Below are 17,408 nucleotides of genomic sequence, written 5' to 3'. Positions count from 1 at the left end.
GGATCTGTGGAGTAAGTTGTCTTATACATACTCTCAGATATCAGAAGCTCGAGTTATGTACTTAAAAAATGAATTTTAAAGTTTGAAAAAAGGCTCCATGACAGTCATGGAATACATAGGCCGCTTCAAGAGTATTACTGATCAATTTGCGGTTATTGGAAGTGCTATTGCAGATAAAGATAAAGTTCAAAAACTTCTCAATGGTTTGGGTCCTGATTTTGACATGTTTACCACAACTTTATCATGCCTTCCTCACTTGCCCACTTTTGACGACCTTCAAGCAAAACTTCTCCAGCATGAGATGATTATGAAACAAAGGGCAGAAGGAAATGAATCAGCTCGTCCTCATTCAGTTTTGGCCATGGACACTTCTGTAGGTTTTGGACGAGGGAATGGAGGGCATCAAGGAGGCAGAGGCCGCATACGTTTTGGGCAGGGAGGACGTGGTATCTTGCCTACACCTAATATTTCAGAGGCTTTTAATACAGGGAATCAGAGGAGAGTGCCCACTTGTTTCTTATGTAACAAAAGAGGACATGTGAAAGCTGATTGTTGGTTCAATCTACAGAATAGAGAAAAAATAAACAAAATTGAGAATAAATCAGCTACTACTATGGACACAAAAGTGTCATTCACAGATATGCAACAACTTTTGTTATCAGCATTGTCACAGATGACGATCAAGCAAAATGAACAAGGCAAATGCTATGTTGATTCAGGTGCCGCCACACATGTTACGGGTAATGCGGGTAAGTTATCTCACTTATTGCCTTATTTTGAAAAAGGTAGTATAGTTACGGGAGATAAAACTTATCACTCTATTAGTCATACTGGCAGTGCACGTATCCCTATGTCAAAGTCCTCACTTCACTTGTCCAATGTCCTTCTTGCTTCTAATATTAAAAAGAACATTGTTTCTGTAGCTTAACTTGTTGACGATATGAATTCTTTCATCGAATTTACTCCCTCTTCTGTTTATGTTAAGGATCTACGAACGAAGGAGACGTTCGCTAAAGGGGAACGACAAGGAAACATGTACGTCTTCAAGGAGATTCCTTCAGTGTCTTCGCCTTCAGTCCCAGTCCTCCAATTGAAGTCGTTCGAGCATTCTTCAATGTCTTCGCCTTCAGAGTCTTGGTTTTTCCCTTCATTGGAAGTTTTTGATTCATCTCATTGTAATAAGCCAGATATTTGGCATAGTCATTTGGGACATTGTAGTCGGGGTTTTGTTGAAAATCTTGTATCTAATGGTCTCCTTCCAGAGTCTAGTTTATGTTCATTTTTTTATAATAATAATAAATGTTCTTCATGCGAACTCTGTAAAAGTCATGTTCTTCCTTTTCATATTATAAATAAAAGAGCTTCAAAGCCATTTGAGATTATTTGTTCCGATGTTTGGGGACCCGCACCTATTCCTTCTCTTTCTGGCAGTTGTTACTATGTTGTCTTTATTGATTCTTATTTCCGTTATACTTGGATATATTTCTTAAAACACAAGCATAAAGTTTTTCAAATATTTTGGGAATTCCATTCGATGGTCAAAACAAAGTTTGCTTGTGATATTGTGCATTTACAATGTGATGGTGGAGGAGAGTATTCATCGAACGAGTTTATTGCCTTTCTTCGGGATAAAGGAATAAGTCGATAGGTTTCTTGCCCTCATACTCCTCAACAAAATGGGGTTGCGGAGAGGAAACACAGGCATATTGTCGAGAGCGCGATGAGCATGTCACATGATAGCAATGTACTTGTTAGTCTCTGGACAGAAGTTTTTCAACTATCTGTTCATATCATAAATCGTCTTCCTATGGTACTTTTGGATCGGAAATCTCCCTATTATATTTTATTTGGGCAACATCCTTCTTACGATGAGCTGCGTGTTTTTGGTTGTGTATGTTATGTACATATTGATTCATTTCTGCAAAATAAGTTTCAGGATAAGGCTGTCAAGTGCAGATTTGTTGGGTATGCAGATGAATACAAAGGTTATCAATGCTAAGACCCTACTACAAAACGTATTAGGACCTCCAGAAATGTTGTTTTTGACGAACGAAATTTTTAGGTCAATGACTCTGCAGCGTTGCCATCTCGAGAATTAGAAGTATATAATCCATGGATGAGCGCAGATCTTTTAGCTAATACAGGAGAAACATGTCAAACAAATTGTCCTTCCTTCGGCTTGAGTGGGGAGTTGAATGACTCATAGATGCATGTTGAATTATCTCCAGTTGAGTCTCCAGTTGAGCCACCCCCAGTAGAACGCTTCTCTGGACAGATATACACTAGACGGGACAAAAATACAGAGCCGAGGAATATGGAAAGCATCGCCAATGATCTAGCTCAAATGTCGTCACGCATTAAGCATCCTATTCAACGATGGGTGAGTTATGAGGCCTTCTCCCTTGATTTTCAGTTGTTTATGTCTCAGCTCACAAAACATGATGAACACACTTGTTTTAATCAAGCTCTTCAATCATGTCATTGGACTGAAGCTATGAATGAAGAAATGAAAGCTCTTCATGAATGTCAGACTTGGGAAATAGTCCCTTGGCCAGAAGGAAAGAATGTAGTTGGCTCAAAATGGGTTTATAAAACAAAGTATAAGCCAGAAAGAAGTATTGACAGATATAAGGCGCGACTTGTTGCTCGAGGATTCACACAACAATATGGTGAAGACTACGATGAAACTTTAAGTTCGGTAGTCAAAATGGGTACTATTCGTGTCATCATATCCCTAGCAGTCGATCGGGGTTGGAGCCTTAGCCAGATGGATGTTAAAAATGCATTTTTGCATGAAACTTTAAAGGAAGAAGTGTATATGAAGCAACCTCCTGGTTATGCTGAGAAGGATCCTACTGCCTGGGTGTGCAAACTAAGAAAATCTCTGTATGGGTTGAAACAGGTGTCCTGTTCCTGGTTTGAAAGTTTCTCTATGCAAATTTAGAGTTATGGTTTTAGAAGATGCTCTCTGAATCACTCACTCTATTTACCAAAAGGCAGACATTGTTATACTTCTTCTTATATATGTTGATGACATTGTGATCACTGGGAGCTCAGATAATCATGTGCAAGACGTGAAGCAGTTTTTAATGAAAACTTTCAAGATGAAATATTTAGGGGAGTTGTGGTACTTTCTTGGTGTGGAAGTTGACAGACAACAAGACACATTGACACTTATGCAACAAAAATACACTCTTGACCTTCTGGAAAGAGCCGGGATGACAAATTGCAAACCAGTCAGCACTCCTAGTGTATTACATCAAAGGCTGAGCTCTGAAGATGGTCATCTTTGTGTCAACCCTACAACATATAGAAGTCTCGTGGGGATGTTACAGTACTTGACCTTTACCATATCTGATATAGTTTATGTTGTCAATCAGGTATCCCAGTTTATGCATGCTCCAACGGAGGGTCATATGGAAGCTGTGAAGCACATTCTACGCTATTTAAAAGGAATTATAGGAGACGGACTTGTTTATCACAAGAACGATAATCTGCATAGAGGACATGAACTCATCACTTATACAGACGCAGATTGGGCAGGGGATCCAGATGAGAGACGATCTCTCTCTGGATATTGTGTATATATTGGACACAATTTAGTGTTCTGGAGCAGCAGAAAACAAAAGGCAGTGGCACGATCGAGTACAGAGGCTGAATACAGATCGATGGTTGCAGGCACGACAGAAGCCACATGGATTAGAAACTTATTAAGTGATCTTGGGGAGACAATTATTCGATCATTTTTTTTATGTGACAATCAAAGCGCAATAAACATTGCATGTAATCCTATCCAGCATAGCAGAACGAAGCACATTGAGATTGATCAACATTTTATACGGCAGAAAGTCGAGATGAAGGAGATAGAACTATGTCATGTTCAAACAGAAGATCAAGTGGCAGACTTGTTTACCAAAGGGTTAACAGGACGTCAATTTTGGCTATTGAAAAGCAAATTGTACATGCTCCAAAATCACGTACAACTTGAGGGAGGGTGTTAAAATATAGTTTATATTTGTGTATGGATCTGGATCCAGATCCATACGCATGTTAATTGAAACACATGCTCAATACAACTTCATTAATGGCAGTCTTGTAATATATCTGATATTACAAGGCTCATTGTATATTTGTTTATTTTATAAAACTTAGGATTTGGAGGTTGAGCCTGTGCTTGCCGCCCCAGCCAATTGTGCATCTCCTCCTCTCTCTCTCTCTACTTTCCTGTGCAAGCTGAACCACGCATACATCCATACGAAATCTCATCGGCATTGTGTATGCCCTTTTGTAGCCATTCTTTATATCACATAGTGGAGTTGTTGTTGGATTGCTCTCAACCCCATAGTTTTACCTCTCATTTTGAGAGGGTTTTCCACGTTAAAATTGGTGTGTGTCTCTTTCTTATTGTGTTCTTTATTTTCTTTAATATCCTTTGCTCTTGTGAATCAAAGTATATATATATTTTGTGGTATCCCTTGGATGATAAGGGTTTTATTTTGGAGCTCGGGTGAAAGGAGTTATTCTATGTGTTATGTGCAAGGCATAGAAGTATTCTTCTTCTAAGTACTTTGTTGCCATCACCTCCATTAAAAAAGTGGTTGCATTCGGTTTACGCTTTTTTTTTCAACACCTTTGCCATTCTTTCTCTCCCCAACTCCTCTCTTCTCCTTCTCACAGTGAATCACAGGGTACCCCAAGAGAGAGAGAGAGAGAGAGAGAGAGAGAGACTTAGAAATCACAGACCACAAGTTGGAAGACATCTATTAAAGGAAGGTGGGTGAAGAGTACCATATACCAGAAGAGAGAGAGAGGGAGAGTTGCTTGGTCTACTTGGCACCAAATTGCTTTGTAGGGACCACTGGTTCAGTTGGCTCATTGGTCATGAACAAAAAGGATAATCAGCCAAACTGCCATTCTATTCATGGGGCCCGCAGACCTATAATTAGGGCCCTGGGTCTGGCTGGGCTCCCTCATTGGGTCACCGCAGACCATGTTTTGTAAGAAGAGCCTTTGGAGCGTAGCTCATCCAATGGTGGCCTACTTCGAGGAAGGAGATTTTTCATAATTCATATCATGGACTTATTGGAGCATCCAAGGAACCACAAGCCTGGTTGTTCTTGGAATAGGGATGTCAATGAACCGGATTTTATCCGGTTCTTGCTAGGCTCCATTTGCGATCTGGTTCCTGCTAGGCTCCATTTGCGAGTCGGTGTGTGAAGGGATGCGAGAGGGGCGACATGCATCAACATTTGCAGATTCAACAACAACATCCTCGAGTGGACGTAATCGAAATCCACGGATTTTAATATAAATGCCCCTCCGATCTCTCTTTCCAAATCGACGACGCCAAGCGGCGGAGACCACCGGGATTTTGTTTGGGCTCCCAAACAGAGCCTTAGTTGCATTTGGTAAGCCAAAGTTAAATCAGATTATAATAGGATGAAGATATGGTTTTGATTTGTTGCTACCAAATCCATAAAAATTCTAATTTGAAGGATATCCAAATCTATTTACATGTAAAAAAGATGATCTGATATGAGCTTTTCGCCATCCAAATTCGAATCCATTTTAGCCAACATGAGATTAGTTGAATATGGTATTGGTCACATTCAACCGTTTGCATACATCCCTACCTTGAAAGTCTAGACTTTTTAAGTATCACTAGGAGTGTTGGGATTTGGGAGGGAGGGGGATACAAGGATAGAGTCTCTGGTTTTTGAATTTTATAATTTGTGGTAGAAACCATGGTGACAAACATATTAGGCCTTTTTTTAACAAGGGAAACCCAGTTCATGTGTTCATAAGGGCTCAACTCATCCAATATAGATGACTTGTGAACATCAACAAGGGTGAAGGGATGTCAAAAGTTTGAGACCTATGGTTGTGCATCTCTTGTTGTAAGTAGAGGTGTCAACCGGTCGGGACCTGACCAGACCAAACCCTATAAGGTCCGGGTATAGTGAAAAATAATAAGACCTGATTAAGACCCGGGTTCAAACCCGAAGGTCCGATTAATATATTGACCCGATTATAGTTAGTAAAATTTTATACTAGACCTGGGCCCAACCCGAGTTACGAATAAGACCCACAAATTTTCAATCTAAAAATGATAAAAAAATATTATTTTACCGGGTATGGTCTAAGTCTGGTTCATGTAGTTCTTATCTGGTCCGGGTATGGTTTCTCTTATAATAGATCCAATTAGACCTAAGTCCAAACCCGATACCATACACAAAAATTTGGTCCAAGTCTGATTCCACTGAGTCCAAACCGAACCCGACCCATTGACACCCCTAGTCGCAAGGCAAAAATCAAGGTGGGTGTACTTCCTGGTGGGGAAGAGGGGTCTAAAGTTTTTATACCAATAAGATGGTGAGTGAGTTAGATAGCTTTTCTTATTATTAAAGAAAGAAAAAAAAAACCTTGGTTTAGTAGAGCCTAAGAGAGAATGATGGCCCGTGGAATGGCCCAGTCCAAACAATTAAAAAGCCCCCAGCCACCCCTCACAGGCCCATTAGGGAGCCTGACAGTTTGGAACATTAGTACTATTTGAAAAATGCCAGCAAAATGGCTGCTTTCTTGGGGTTTAAAATTTAACAATTTATATCATTTTTCTTGTTCAGCTCCTTACTTTACATATTTTTTCAGAACATTTTAATTTTTAAAAGATTCTAACATTTTTTTGAGATTTTTATGAAAATGACTTTTTTTTATTTCCCTAGAAGAACTCTTATCAACATTTTTTGAGATCTACATGCTTATTGTACAATTTTGATAATTGAGAAGCAGCAATAAAGTTGATAAAAAAATGTTGTGATAATCATATGATAAATTTGCTTATCAGCAATATTACAAGAAAATTCCTTGCTTGATCCTTGCTTTACCTATTTTATGGTTCAATTCTTTTTAATATTCTTAATAAGTTCAGCTGTATTTGTTTGAGATTTTTCCCATGAAATCCAAGAAAGATGTAAAGATTGAAAATCTTGCAAAAGATTCATGGCCATGCATTTTTAACTTTTGTTGCCATGTTATTACAATGCTTGTTAGGGTAAGGGTTGAGACAATGAAACAATGGACCCAGGCCATTAAACGTAAGACACGGTACAGTTAAATAAAAAAAACCAAGAAGAGACAATGATCAAATCTCATGGGCGTGGCCTTGCCCAAGCCAAAGCATGGTGACTCCTTGGGGGCAAAGGGTAAGCACACAAAGTTTTACGCTGTCAGGACAATGACCGTAAGTACAACAGGCAGAGCCAGCGCTAGGGATGCACAATGAGCCGAGCTAGCTCGGGCTCAACCCGTTTAAGTTCAGCTCGAACTCTTTACAATAAATAAATAAACCAAGCTTAAACATAAAATCCAGCTGGAATAAGCTTGGTAAGCCAGATTAAGCTCAGCTTAAATAGTTATAAAAAGACAGATTTATATATGTATGTATTTTGTTCATAATGTTAACATAAAGAAAGATATTACCCTAATGGATAAGTCATTGGTCATCTTTGGAAATGGCATGGGATCATATCCCATGGTTTTCCTATTTTAAAAAAACATTTTACACAATTTTCAAAAAGTTTAAAAATATTTTTTAAATAAAGGTTTTCATCTCAAGCTGGAATCGAATCGATCCCGAGCCAACAACCAATTTTTATTCACGAGTCGAGCCATGCTAACCTTGGCTGGCTAGGTCTCTGATTAAAATCTGGATTGACCCGAAGGATCTGATTAGTATATAGAGTTGGGTATGGTTTATGAAATTTCATACCAGACTTAGCTTTGACTCAAGTTCTAATTAAGATCCATGATTTTTCAATCTAAAAACATTAAAATTTATTATTTTACCGTGTATTTCCATGTAATCCTTATATGACCCAGGTATTGTTTTTTCTTATGAATAGACCTGAGTGAACCCGGATTCGATCTGGTACTAGCACCTCAAAGTCAGATCCGGGTTTGAACCTACTAGAGTCGAAACCTGATCCGACTCGTTGACACCCCTAATTATAAGTTTAGGTGAGGTTTGAGCTTAGCATCCTGAGTTAACAAGGCACAATTGGGCTTGACATGTAGAGTTTATAGAATGGGCCTACGTTTAGTGTTTAGGGTGCATAGTTGATATGGTAGTTTGAACTTTGAATCACATGTTTGCTGGCTTGTTATTGAGACTCATAAATAGAATATATATATATTTTTTTGATAACTGGACGAAATCATCTCACTTGCTCGCAAGCTCATTGGTGTAAAAACCCCAAGTCCACATTGTCTACAAAGAAGTACACCTAGCTTTGGCCTTGAAGCAAGGAGCACCTGCCAGTGGGCTTCGAAGTTGTAACATCCTTTCAGCTTGATGACTTTCGCAAGTCGCCCCTACTAGATGAGCCAAGACCTGGTGGGCAGATAGATTATTATTTTGATTAAGAATGTAATCAGCAATATTTTGGGGGCATTTTGATTATGCAAGTAGTTATATTGTCGCTTTAAAATTGAAAAACAAGCTAACAAGTGATTGCCCCACATTACAAATTTGTTTTTTTTTTTACAGAGAAAGCTGGGGTTTAGGCAGACCCTACCAATTATGCAACCATACCATTGGGATTCGAACTTGCAACTCCCGGCACAAGGTGATGTGCACTAAGTACTGCTCTGCCACCACCACCACCACCCAGCGGTTTATTGTGTGAATAAAATAAACCTGCACTTGTGGTGGAAACCAATGAGTCATTTTAAAATGCAACAAATGTGGGCATTTGATCTTTTCTTGTACAAAATTATGATAAAAAATTTAGTCCAGGCTCTTAATTGCACTTTTATACTTTCTTAAGTTATTTTTTTTAATCATCGAAGGCTCAGCTTGTCTGGTAGGAGCAGTTAGTGCACTTCACCTTGTGTTGGGACATTACAAGTTCAAATCCCAATGGTATGGTTGTATAACTGGTAGGGGTTTGCCTAACCCCAGCCTTTCAAAGATTTTCTAAAGGCACAGTGATGCATTCCTACAAAATATAACCAAAGGATGATCCTCGGATCATTTCAAGGTGTCAGCCTCAATGTCTTTTGTGGCATAAAAGTTTAAAATACTAAAAAGATCTTAAATATTAACTCTTTTACCATAATCATGATAGAAATGCTAAGAATTTATATCCTTTCTACCAAACACTATTATTAGAATTTTCCTTTTTTTATTTACTTCCTCATAATAGTTAGTGCATTGTAGTTGTATGGCCTAATTTCCTACAAATGCGAGTTACCAATGCTTAGAAGAATTATCTATTTAAATATAGTGTAAACTTAATTTTTATTTTAACCTTAACTTCTAAATTTTATTTTTATCTTTTCAAATGTGTACTCACAATAAATCTCTAAAGTAAGAGTGCCAATGGGTCGAGTTTGACCCCATACTAAACCCTATATGGTCAGGGTTTTGTGGCAAATAAGAAGGCCAAATTAGAATACAGGTCATACCCTAAGGGTTCGACTAACATACGGAGCCGGGTATGGTTAGTGAAATTTCATACCTTACTTGTGTCTGACCCAAGTTTGGACTAAGATCTGCAATTTTTCAATGTAAACAAGATTAAAAAAAGTATTATTTTATTGGGTATGATCCAAGTCTGGTTCATATAATCCTTATAAGATCAGGGTATGATTTATCTTATGATGGGTCCGATTGGAACCGGGTCCAGACCCGATACCAGCATCACAAATCTGGTATGGGTCTGGTTCCACCTGGGTTCAAACCATACCCCACCCGTTGACACCCTACTCTAAAGCCTCAACCGTTGCGTCGAGACAAAGCTTAATTAAAATGACTCCAACTAATGTCCTAGCAAACTTAGATTTCTTCTTAGTACTTTGTTAACTCCACTTGTTTTCTTTAATAAATCACATAACATATTAGAAAACCTTGTCAACTAGCATTCAATGAAATGAAACCTACCTAATAGTCAAGGGAGGCATTTCAAAGGTTGGACAATCTCCAAAAGGAGGCACTAAATGCAAATACCTTCCTACGATCTTAAAAACCCTAAAAACCAGGGGCTTTTTTGTTATAAAATAAATAAATTAGTCATTTTGTAAGGTCAAGTCATTGAGAAAAAAAAAACTTTAAATGTGATTTAAAATCTCATGAAAATAAAAGATGAATCTCATTGGCACAACTAACCAAACATGTGATTTGGAATCTCATTGAATCTTATGCAAATGAGAGAATGAATCTCATTTGCTAAGATAACCAAACATGTGATTTGGAATCTCATTGAATCTTATGCAAATGAGAGAATGAATCTCATTTGCTAAGATAACCAAACATGTGATTTGAAATCTCATGCAAATAAGCAAAGGAATGTGATTTAGGGTGCGTGTGGTTGTATTTTTGAAAAGTGAAAATTAAAAGAGATTCATCATCAAAATCTCGTGATATTTCAAATTTTATGAAATCTCATGAGAAAGTGAATCTCTTACATTTCACTTTTTAAATCTCGGTTCTCTATCATTACAAGTTTTATGATTAGTTGCTTTTATGCTGTCGTTGAAATGCGATTCACTTTATAGATCTCAAACCACGCAACCAAACATACCTTTGAAATCCAACTCTCATGTGATTCCAAATAACATGGTAGAATACGTGATTTGAAATCATATGACCAAATCACATTTGATTTTATCTCACGCAATTCCAAATCACAAGCGATGCAACCAAACATACCCAAAATATATGATTCTTTTTCTATACCAAATGAGAAAACCAACCCAAGAATCAGAGACCTGATCACACTGGCTGCTTTGCCAACAAACACGAGAACTTGAACTTGGAATAAGGGATCCCTATCACGGAGCCTGAGATCAGTGTAACAAATATCGTGATATTTATGATAAATAATGAAAATATCACAAGAAATTACCTAAAATTTTAAACCGCAATTTCTTGTAATATTTTCAAAATATCATGTTTTTTTGTAAAAACATAATCTTTTAACACGATATTTATGTTTTCAACGACTATTTGTCATGAAAAAATAACCTTTTTTTAATATATTTTATTGTGTTTATTCATAAAAATATTTTTAAAATTTTTCTTTAGCATTGCCAATATTTTGCCGATAAAATGCAATTTTATTTTCTATTTCTCGCGAGTTGTCGGCTGCCGATATTTTGCCATTTAAAAATTTGTTGTCACCATGGTGAGGCCACGTCGGCAACCCCTTAGGTCCATGTGATCATCATCTTGACGTTGACAAAGGGAAAAAGGAAGGAACCGTTATTATCGTCGTCATTATTTATACTTAAACCAGAGATAAGAAGTAAGCTTGTTGCAGAAGAGAGAGAGAGAGAGAGAGAAAGAATGGGGACGGTAATGAAGCACGCCTCCACTTTCCTTCTCCCTTCTCTTCCCGACGATAACCCCAATACGAACTTCGCCCTCGTCGTTCTCAATCACCAACTTCCCGTCTTCACCCCTCTTCTTTGGAAGCACGGTAAAAAAACCACCTTCTCTTTTGCTTTTTCCTGCTATTTCTTCCGTTTTCTTTGAATTCTGGCTTATGGGTATCCCTCCTTTTGTGTTCTCGGATTGTGTTTCTTCTTGGGAGTTTGAGAATTGAGTGTTGAATCAATCGTATCATTGATTCTATGGTCGTCTTTTCCTTTTTTCTCTATTTGTTTTCTCTTCTTGGTTACGGAGTTTTGGTTCTGAATTTGCTACTGTTCCTTGGGAATTGAGTTTTACCTCCGAATGATGAGAACTGGGTGCCAAACTGCAAAATTAGAACCTTTTGCTATGTTTTTAGGTGGAACCATGTTTTAGTTTCCTTGATTTTTGGTTGAATTTTGCGCTTGCATAACGTGAGGGGTGTTGGGGTTGTAGAGCAGCACAGTTGAGAGTGTGCGCGGATGGAGGAGCTAATCGTGTCTACGATGAGTTGCCTAAACTATTGTCTCACGAGGATCCCTTGGATGTGCGTACAAGGTAAAGAAACTGCCCAGTAGCTCAATCTCTTATTTTCAATGTAGAATATATATATATATATATATATATATATATATATATATATATATATATATATATATATATATATATATATATATATATATATATATATATATATATATATATATATATTTGCTGCTAGTGAAGGTAAGGAACTAATGAGTAGAAATCACTTTTTTCTTCAAAAATTTCCAATTTTTGTAGATCAAATGTTACTATGTGATCTACATGGTTTGTTTAGTAGGGAACTTGTTTTGAATCATGTGATTATGACAAGTAATTAGGTTTTTAAAGGGGTAAAAGAACCAACGACCCACAATGTGCCAAAATTTCATAACTTAAAAGATCACATTTTTACATCAGAAAAGCACGATAAAAAACTTTATCCTTTGCAAAAAAAACATGCTGAACACATCTATGTGGTTAGATTGAGTCGACACAACTTGCACCTATTATTTCTAACACATTAGTTCCTTACCTTCATTAGTAGTGAATATTTTCCCTATATTATATATAAAGGAATTTGTTTGTTATGACCCTACAAGAAAACCACACTTGCATGTATTTTCACTTAATCTAAATCTATGGATGTGTTTTTCATCATAGTTTAGTCAACAGAAAACATGTATTAGATTAAGTATTTTTTTCATCCCATTCATATTGAACCAAAATTTGTTGGTAAAAGATTCAAATTTTTTCATTAAACCAATTCAATCTAAACCATGTAAAATAAGCAACAACAAACACCTCTACAGGTGTTCAGATTTAGCAAAAAAATACCTGCAACTTTGTGATTGCAACGTATAAGCAATCTTGTCAAGAGCTTCAAAAATCAACAGCTTACAATTTATTAAATTTTCATTACTTAAAAATCATATTTTTATGTGAGAAAAACATGGTCCAAGGTGCAACCCCTAACCGGAAACAGAAAAGTGCTGAACACATCTATGAGGACAGATTGAGTTGATACAACTATGATTTCCCAACTAGATTGTGCATAAAAAAAATTCAAATGCATAATGTTTCAAAAAAAAAATGTTACTAATTAGTAAACACCAAGCAAAGAAGGTCAAAAGTCTTTCATTTGCTCCAATTGAACTCGGGCAGATTTCATTTTCAATTACACATAGGAGAGTTGCCACTTGGTGTGGTTCAGCCATCGGGGCCTTGATTTGTGAAGAATGCACCAATGACTAAAAAAATAATGGAGTGAAATTCCCCCATAAAACTCACACACAATAGATACCCATACATTCAAAGGAGAAGAATCCTAGAGAGAGAGAGAGATGTGAGCCATGGAGAATGCATCAATGACAAAAAAACAAAAAGAAGAAGAAGAAGTCCTGCCATGTAACAAACAAAATAGATAACCATACATGCAAAAGTGAAATTTTTCTGATGATGGAGAAAGAGACAGTATAAACAAGAAAAAAAAACACTACATATGAAAAATACATACAAGCCACAAAAATTTGGTAAATGACAATAAAACCTAAACAACCACCCAGTCATTTTGTAAAAAGTTGCATCCGGGATATTTTTATAAAAATGAAAATGATAGACAATTTCATTAATGATATTCAACCCTCAATGATTCCTTTGTCAATACTAAAATGTTAGAATGGGAGAATTTTTTTGCTCCACCGATGGCCCTAATCGCTACTTTATAAGTATACACATATACATATACATATGTATATATATAAGAGAGAGAGAGAGAGACGAAATACTCTGGAACATCATTTGACATCTTTACCATTTATGTACACAATGAACATGTGCTCTTCTTTCTTTAATTTAGTTATTTGAATAGGACATTTGTGAACTATAAAAAAAATCATGGTTTTTTAAGAGTTGTTATTTTACATGAAGTTTAAAAAAGTGAATGGAGCTCTTTTATTTCATCTGCTTGCTTAGTTGTCAAGGAAAGGAGGAGTTCACATCTTATGTGAGCTTGTTGAATGTCTTTCTACTATTGGTTTGACCATAGTTACCAAAAGCTTCTTGCTAGACAGGGGTGCTCGCTTCGGAAGTGGGAAACTCCTCGCTTCCCTGAAAGGAGCGGAAGCCTTGAGAAATCCGCTTCCAAAATATGGGAAGCCCTCTTTCTCCTCATTTCCCAAATCGATTCCCTTTCTCTTTCTTAATGTTTCTCACTTCTTGTCACTTCTTTCTCACTTTCTATGTTTTTGTATTAGAAAAATAAATATTTTTTTAACAAGCTTGCATGTTGGTTTTATATCTATTTATTATTTGTTTACGTCATTTATTTTTTGCTTCTACCCCCACTTCATACTACTTATGTGTTTCCTTTTCACTTTTCATGCACTTCCATAATCGCTTCACAATTGTATCTCGCTTCCCGCATCATACTACTTTTTAGCACTCGCTTCCCTGCTTCTGCTTCACGCATCGCTGCATTGATGTTAGTTCCTTTTCTTCTATTTTGCAAAGGAGGATATGGAATATTTGTTGTTGGTTTGGATTGGTGAAATTAGGGTCCTATTATATAAGCACAGGATTGTTCCACATATATGTGTGCAGCATAACAATATGGGTGGATTGAGATTACAAAGAACTTTCAATGTCTAGCTTATATATCATGAATAATATGTTTGTCAATGACAATATGAACACGACCATCATGATAACACAGGATCAATTTTCTGGAAGGTGCATTTGTATGGAGCACCTCAAAAGATAACTTGAGGATGGAAGTTGGAACTGTATTTTATAGTAGTATACTGATGATGAAAAGATAAATCTTTAACCATAAGAGATCCCCTTCATATAACATGGAATATGTACAATGAGGTATTATATGCTAATTGCAACTAATGGTCCCCTTTGAGGTTCCCTATAGGAAAACAGCTAACCTGCTTCAAACATATCGTGATAAATCAATTGATTTATTAGAAAGTATAATAACAAAAATATCAGAGAAGCTAATATGATAATATGAACTTGACAATGTTCAACTATCTCCTGTTATCCTTGATTTCTTCAGTATCACCAAAAGTTATTCAGTTGCGCAGTTAGCAGATCCATTTTCTTCTGTGTATTGGAGAACCGAGTTCTTCAATTTTTGGTTTCATTTTTCTTGCGACGTTGTGAAGTTATGTCAAGCCCCTCTCTTGTGATATAATTTCAACAATAGAATGCTTTTGTGCTGAATTTCCTTGTTTATTTTCTTAGCTGCAGATGAATATCCATTTTTTTTGTTTTTTCTTATCAGATACAAGCCAGATATGATAAAGGGTGACATGGACTCAATTAGGGCAGAAGTACAAAAGTTTTATTCTGATTTGGTACTTCATCCCAATCCTGTTAAAGGTCTTCCTTTTCATTATTTCTGCACCAACTAAAAACATCCTTCAGAATTGTCAAGTTAGAAAAAATTTAGCATTTCGTTGTTTAGGAAATTATGCTGTGGACAATTCTAGAAGAACAAAATCATTAATGTATAGAGCAATGAAGCATGAAAAACTGAACTGGGTTTATCAACTCTTTTGCTGCATACATTTTCATACCAGCTAACTTGAATGCGGATTACAGGGGGCAGAAATAGTGGATGAGTCATATGATCAGGATACCACGGATTTGCACAAATGTGTATCATTTATCAAAGGTTTCACAACAAACCTGGAGAAGTCAAACGTAAGTGATATCTAGAATTTTTGATTAATTGTAGATCACAACCTACTTTTTGCAAAAGACTGGTCACTGGAGATTTCTAACACGAAAAATGTGGTTTAAAGACTTTTGTAATTACTTTGATAGAGTTTGAAATCTTTTCCAATGTTTTTTAACGTTTTTATTTTTATTTTGAATTCCTATATCTCTGTGTTTTCTCCATGCAAATGCAGTTGAGCATTCTTGTTGCTGGAGCTCTGGGAGGCAGATTTGACCATGAGGTTGGAAACATCAATGTCCTCCATAGATTTTCAGACACCCGGATAATTCTTTTATCCGATGATAGCATAGTGTATCTTCTTCCAAAGACACACCAGCATGAGATCCATATTCAGTCTTCTGTTGAGGGCCCACATTGTGGTCTCTTTCCCATTGGCACACCATCCACAAGCACCACCACCACTGGCCTACAGTGGGATATCAGTAAGTACATCTTTCCTTTTCCCTGCATTCATCTTCTGTAGCTTTTATCTTCCTCAAAAAAAAAAATCTTCTGTAGATTTCATCCACACTGATGATTATCAAATATATACACGCACCCCATTGACATTATCTGAATTTCAAAATGTAGCACAAGTTCCCTATTTTTAGGCTGCATTTATTATTTCTAGGATTATGAAGGGTGAAAGTTGGCACGAGATGTGCTGCTGATTTCAACATAATGGAATCACACGCTCAAGTTGTCTCCCATAATGCCATAAAAGTTGATGAAAGCTAAAAGCTATTGATTGCTTGCTTAAAATTGTCAATAAATTGTTTACCTTGTTTAAAATAAGCGGTTACTTCTTTAAGATATTAAAACCCCCACCATGCACGCGTTGCATACTTAAAGCGAGAAACAGTTTTCATTAAAGATTACATGAGACATAAATTTATTTCTGTGCACAATGTGAAACATTGATGTTTTATCTTGTGATGGTGTGTTTTAGTTGAGTCAGAAATGAGATTTGGTGGTCTCATAAGCACTTCAAATATAGTTCGAGAAGAGAAGATCACGGTGCGCTCTGATTCGGATCTGTTATGGACTATATCCATTCGGAAGCAAAATTGAAACCATTTCTGTCTTGCATTATTTTTGTTGGAGAAGAATATAAAGTTTAAGCTGTTTTCTTGATCGTTCTGCAATTGTTTTTCTCTACATATCAAGTTGTGATTGTCCTCTTATGTAGCAACTGGTCAAAACTGGTTGGATTTAAATAATTGATTGTTTTTCCTTATGTCTATAATTGTGATCGTTTTTTCCTTCAAGAATAATTGTGATCCTTTTCATATATAAATAACAGCTCATTGACCATCCAAGCTTACAGAAGTTCCATTATTGCAATCATCAATAATGCTATTAACAGGCCAGTCATGGATAATTGCATTATTGGCATCATCAATAATATGACTATACGGGGAGTGGAAGCAAGAAGCGAGACATTTTAAAATTTATATGAAACGAAAAAAGCGAGAAATCAATTTGAAAGTGAAACTAGAATTAAAAAAGAAGTGATATGGAAAATTAAATGATAAACAAATAAAAACCAAAATAAAATTAGGTATTCTTAAATATTATAACTTTTTATATTAAAATTTATTTTTTGTCAAAATCTAAAAATGATGGTTACTAATTTGAAAAAAGCACATTAGATGTGAGTGAGAAGTGTAAGAGGAGAAGCACATAGAAAACATGAAAAAAAGCTTGAAAGAAGCATAGGGAAAACATGGGAGAATCTAAATTCTT

The 17,408-nt window shown here is 36.3% G+C and overlaps 1 protein-coding gene across 1 annotated transcript; it reads left to right on the top strand.

The window, feature by feature from the left end:
• The first annotated feature begins 11,311 nt into the window (after nt 1-11,311).
• LOC149820608 (thiamine pyrophosphokinase 1-like) lies at nt 11,312-16,900 on the top strand. The gene is made up of 6 exons (XM_089981995.1): nt 11,312-11,477; nt 11,872-11,968; nt 15,225-15,297; nt 15,545-15,646; nt 15,856-16,105; nt 16,612-16,900. Exons 1-6 carry the CDS (start codon nt 11,345-11,347, stop codon nt 16,731-16,733), a joined length of 777 nt encoding a protein of 258 aa, XP_089838121.1. The 5' UTR covers nt 11,312-11,344; the 3' UTR covers nt 16,734-16,900.
• Nucleotides 16,901-17,408: the final 508 nt, after the last annotated feature.

This window comes from Nuphar pumila, chromosome 12, assembly GCF_984573655.1.
Source record: "Nuphar pumila chromosome 12, dmNupPumi1.hap1.1, whole genome shotgun sequence".
NCBI classification, from domain to species: Eukaryota; Viridiplantae; Streptophyta; class Magnoliopsida; order Nymphaeales; family Nymphaeaceae; genus Nuphar; species Nuphar pumila.
The sequence above is the reverse complement of the archived record's forward strand: the minus strand, read 5'-3'. Positions and strand labels throughout refer to the sequence as shown.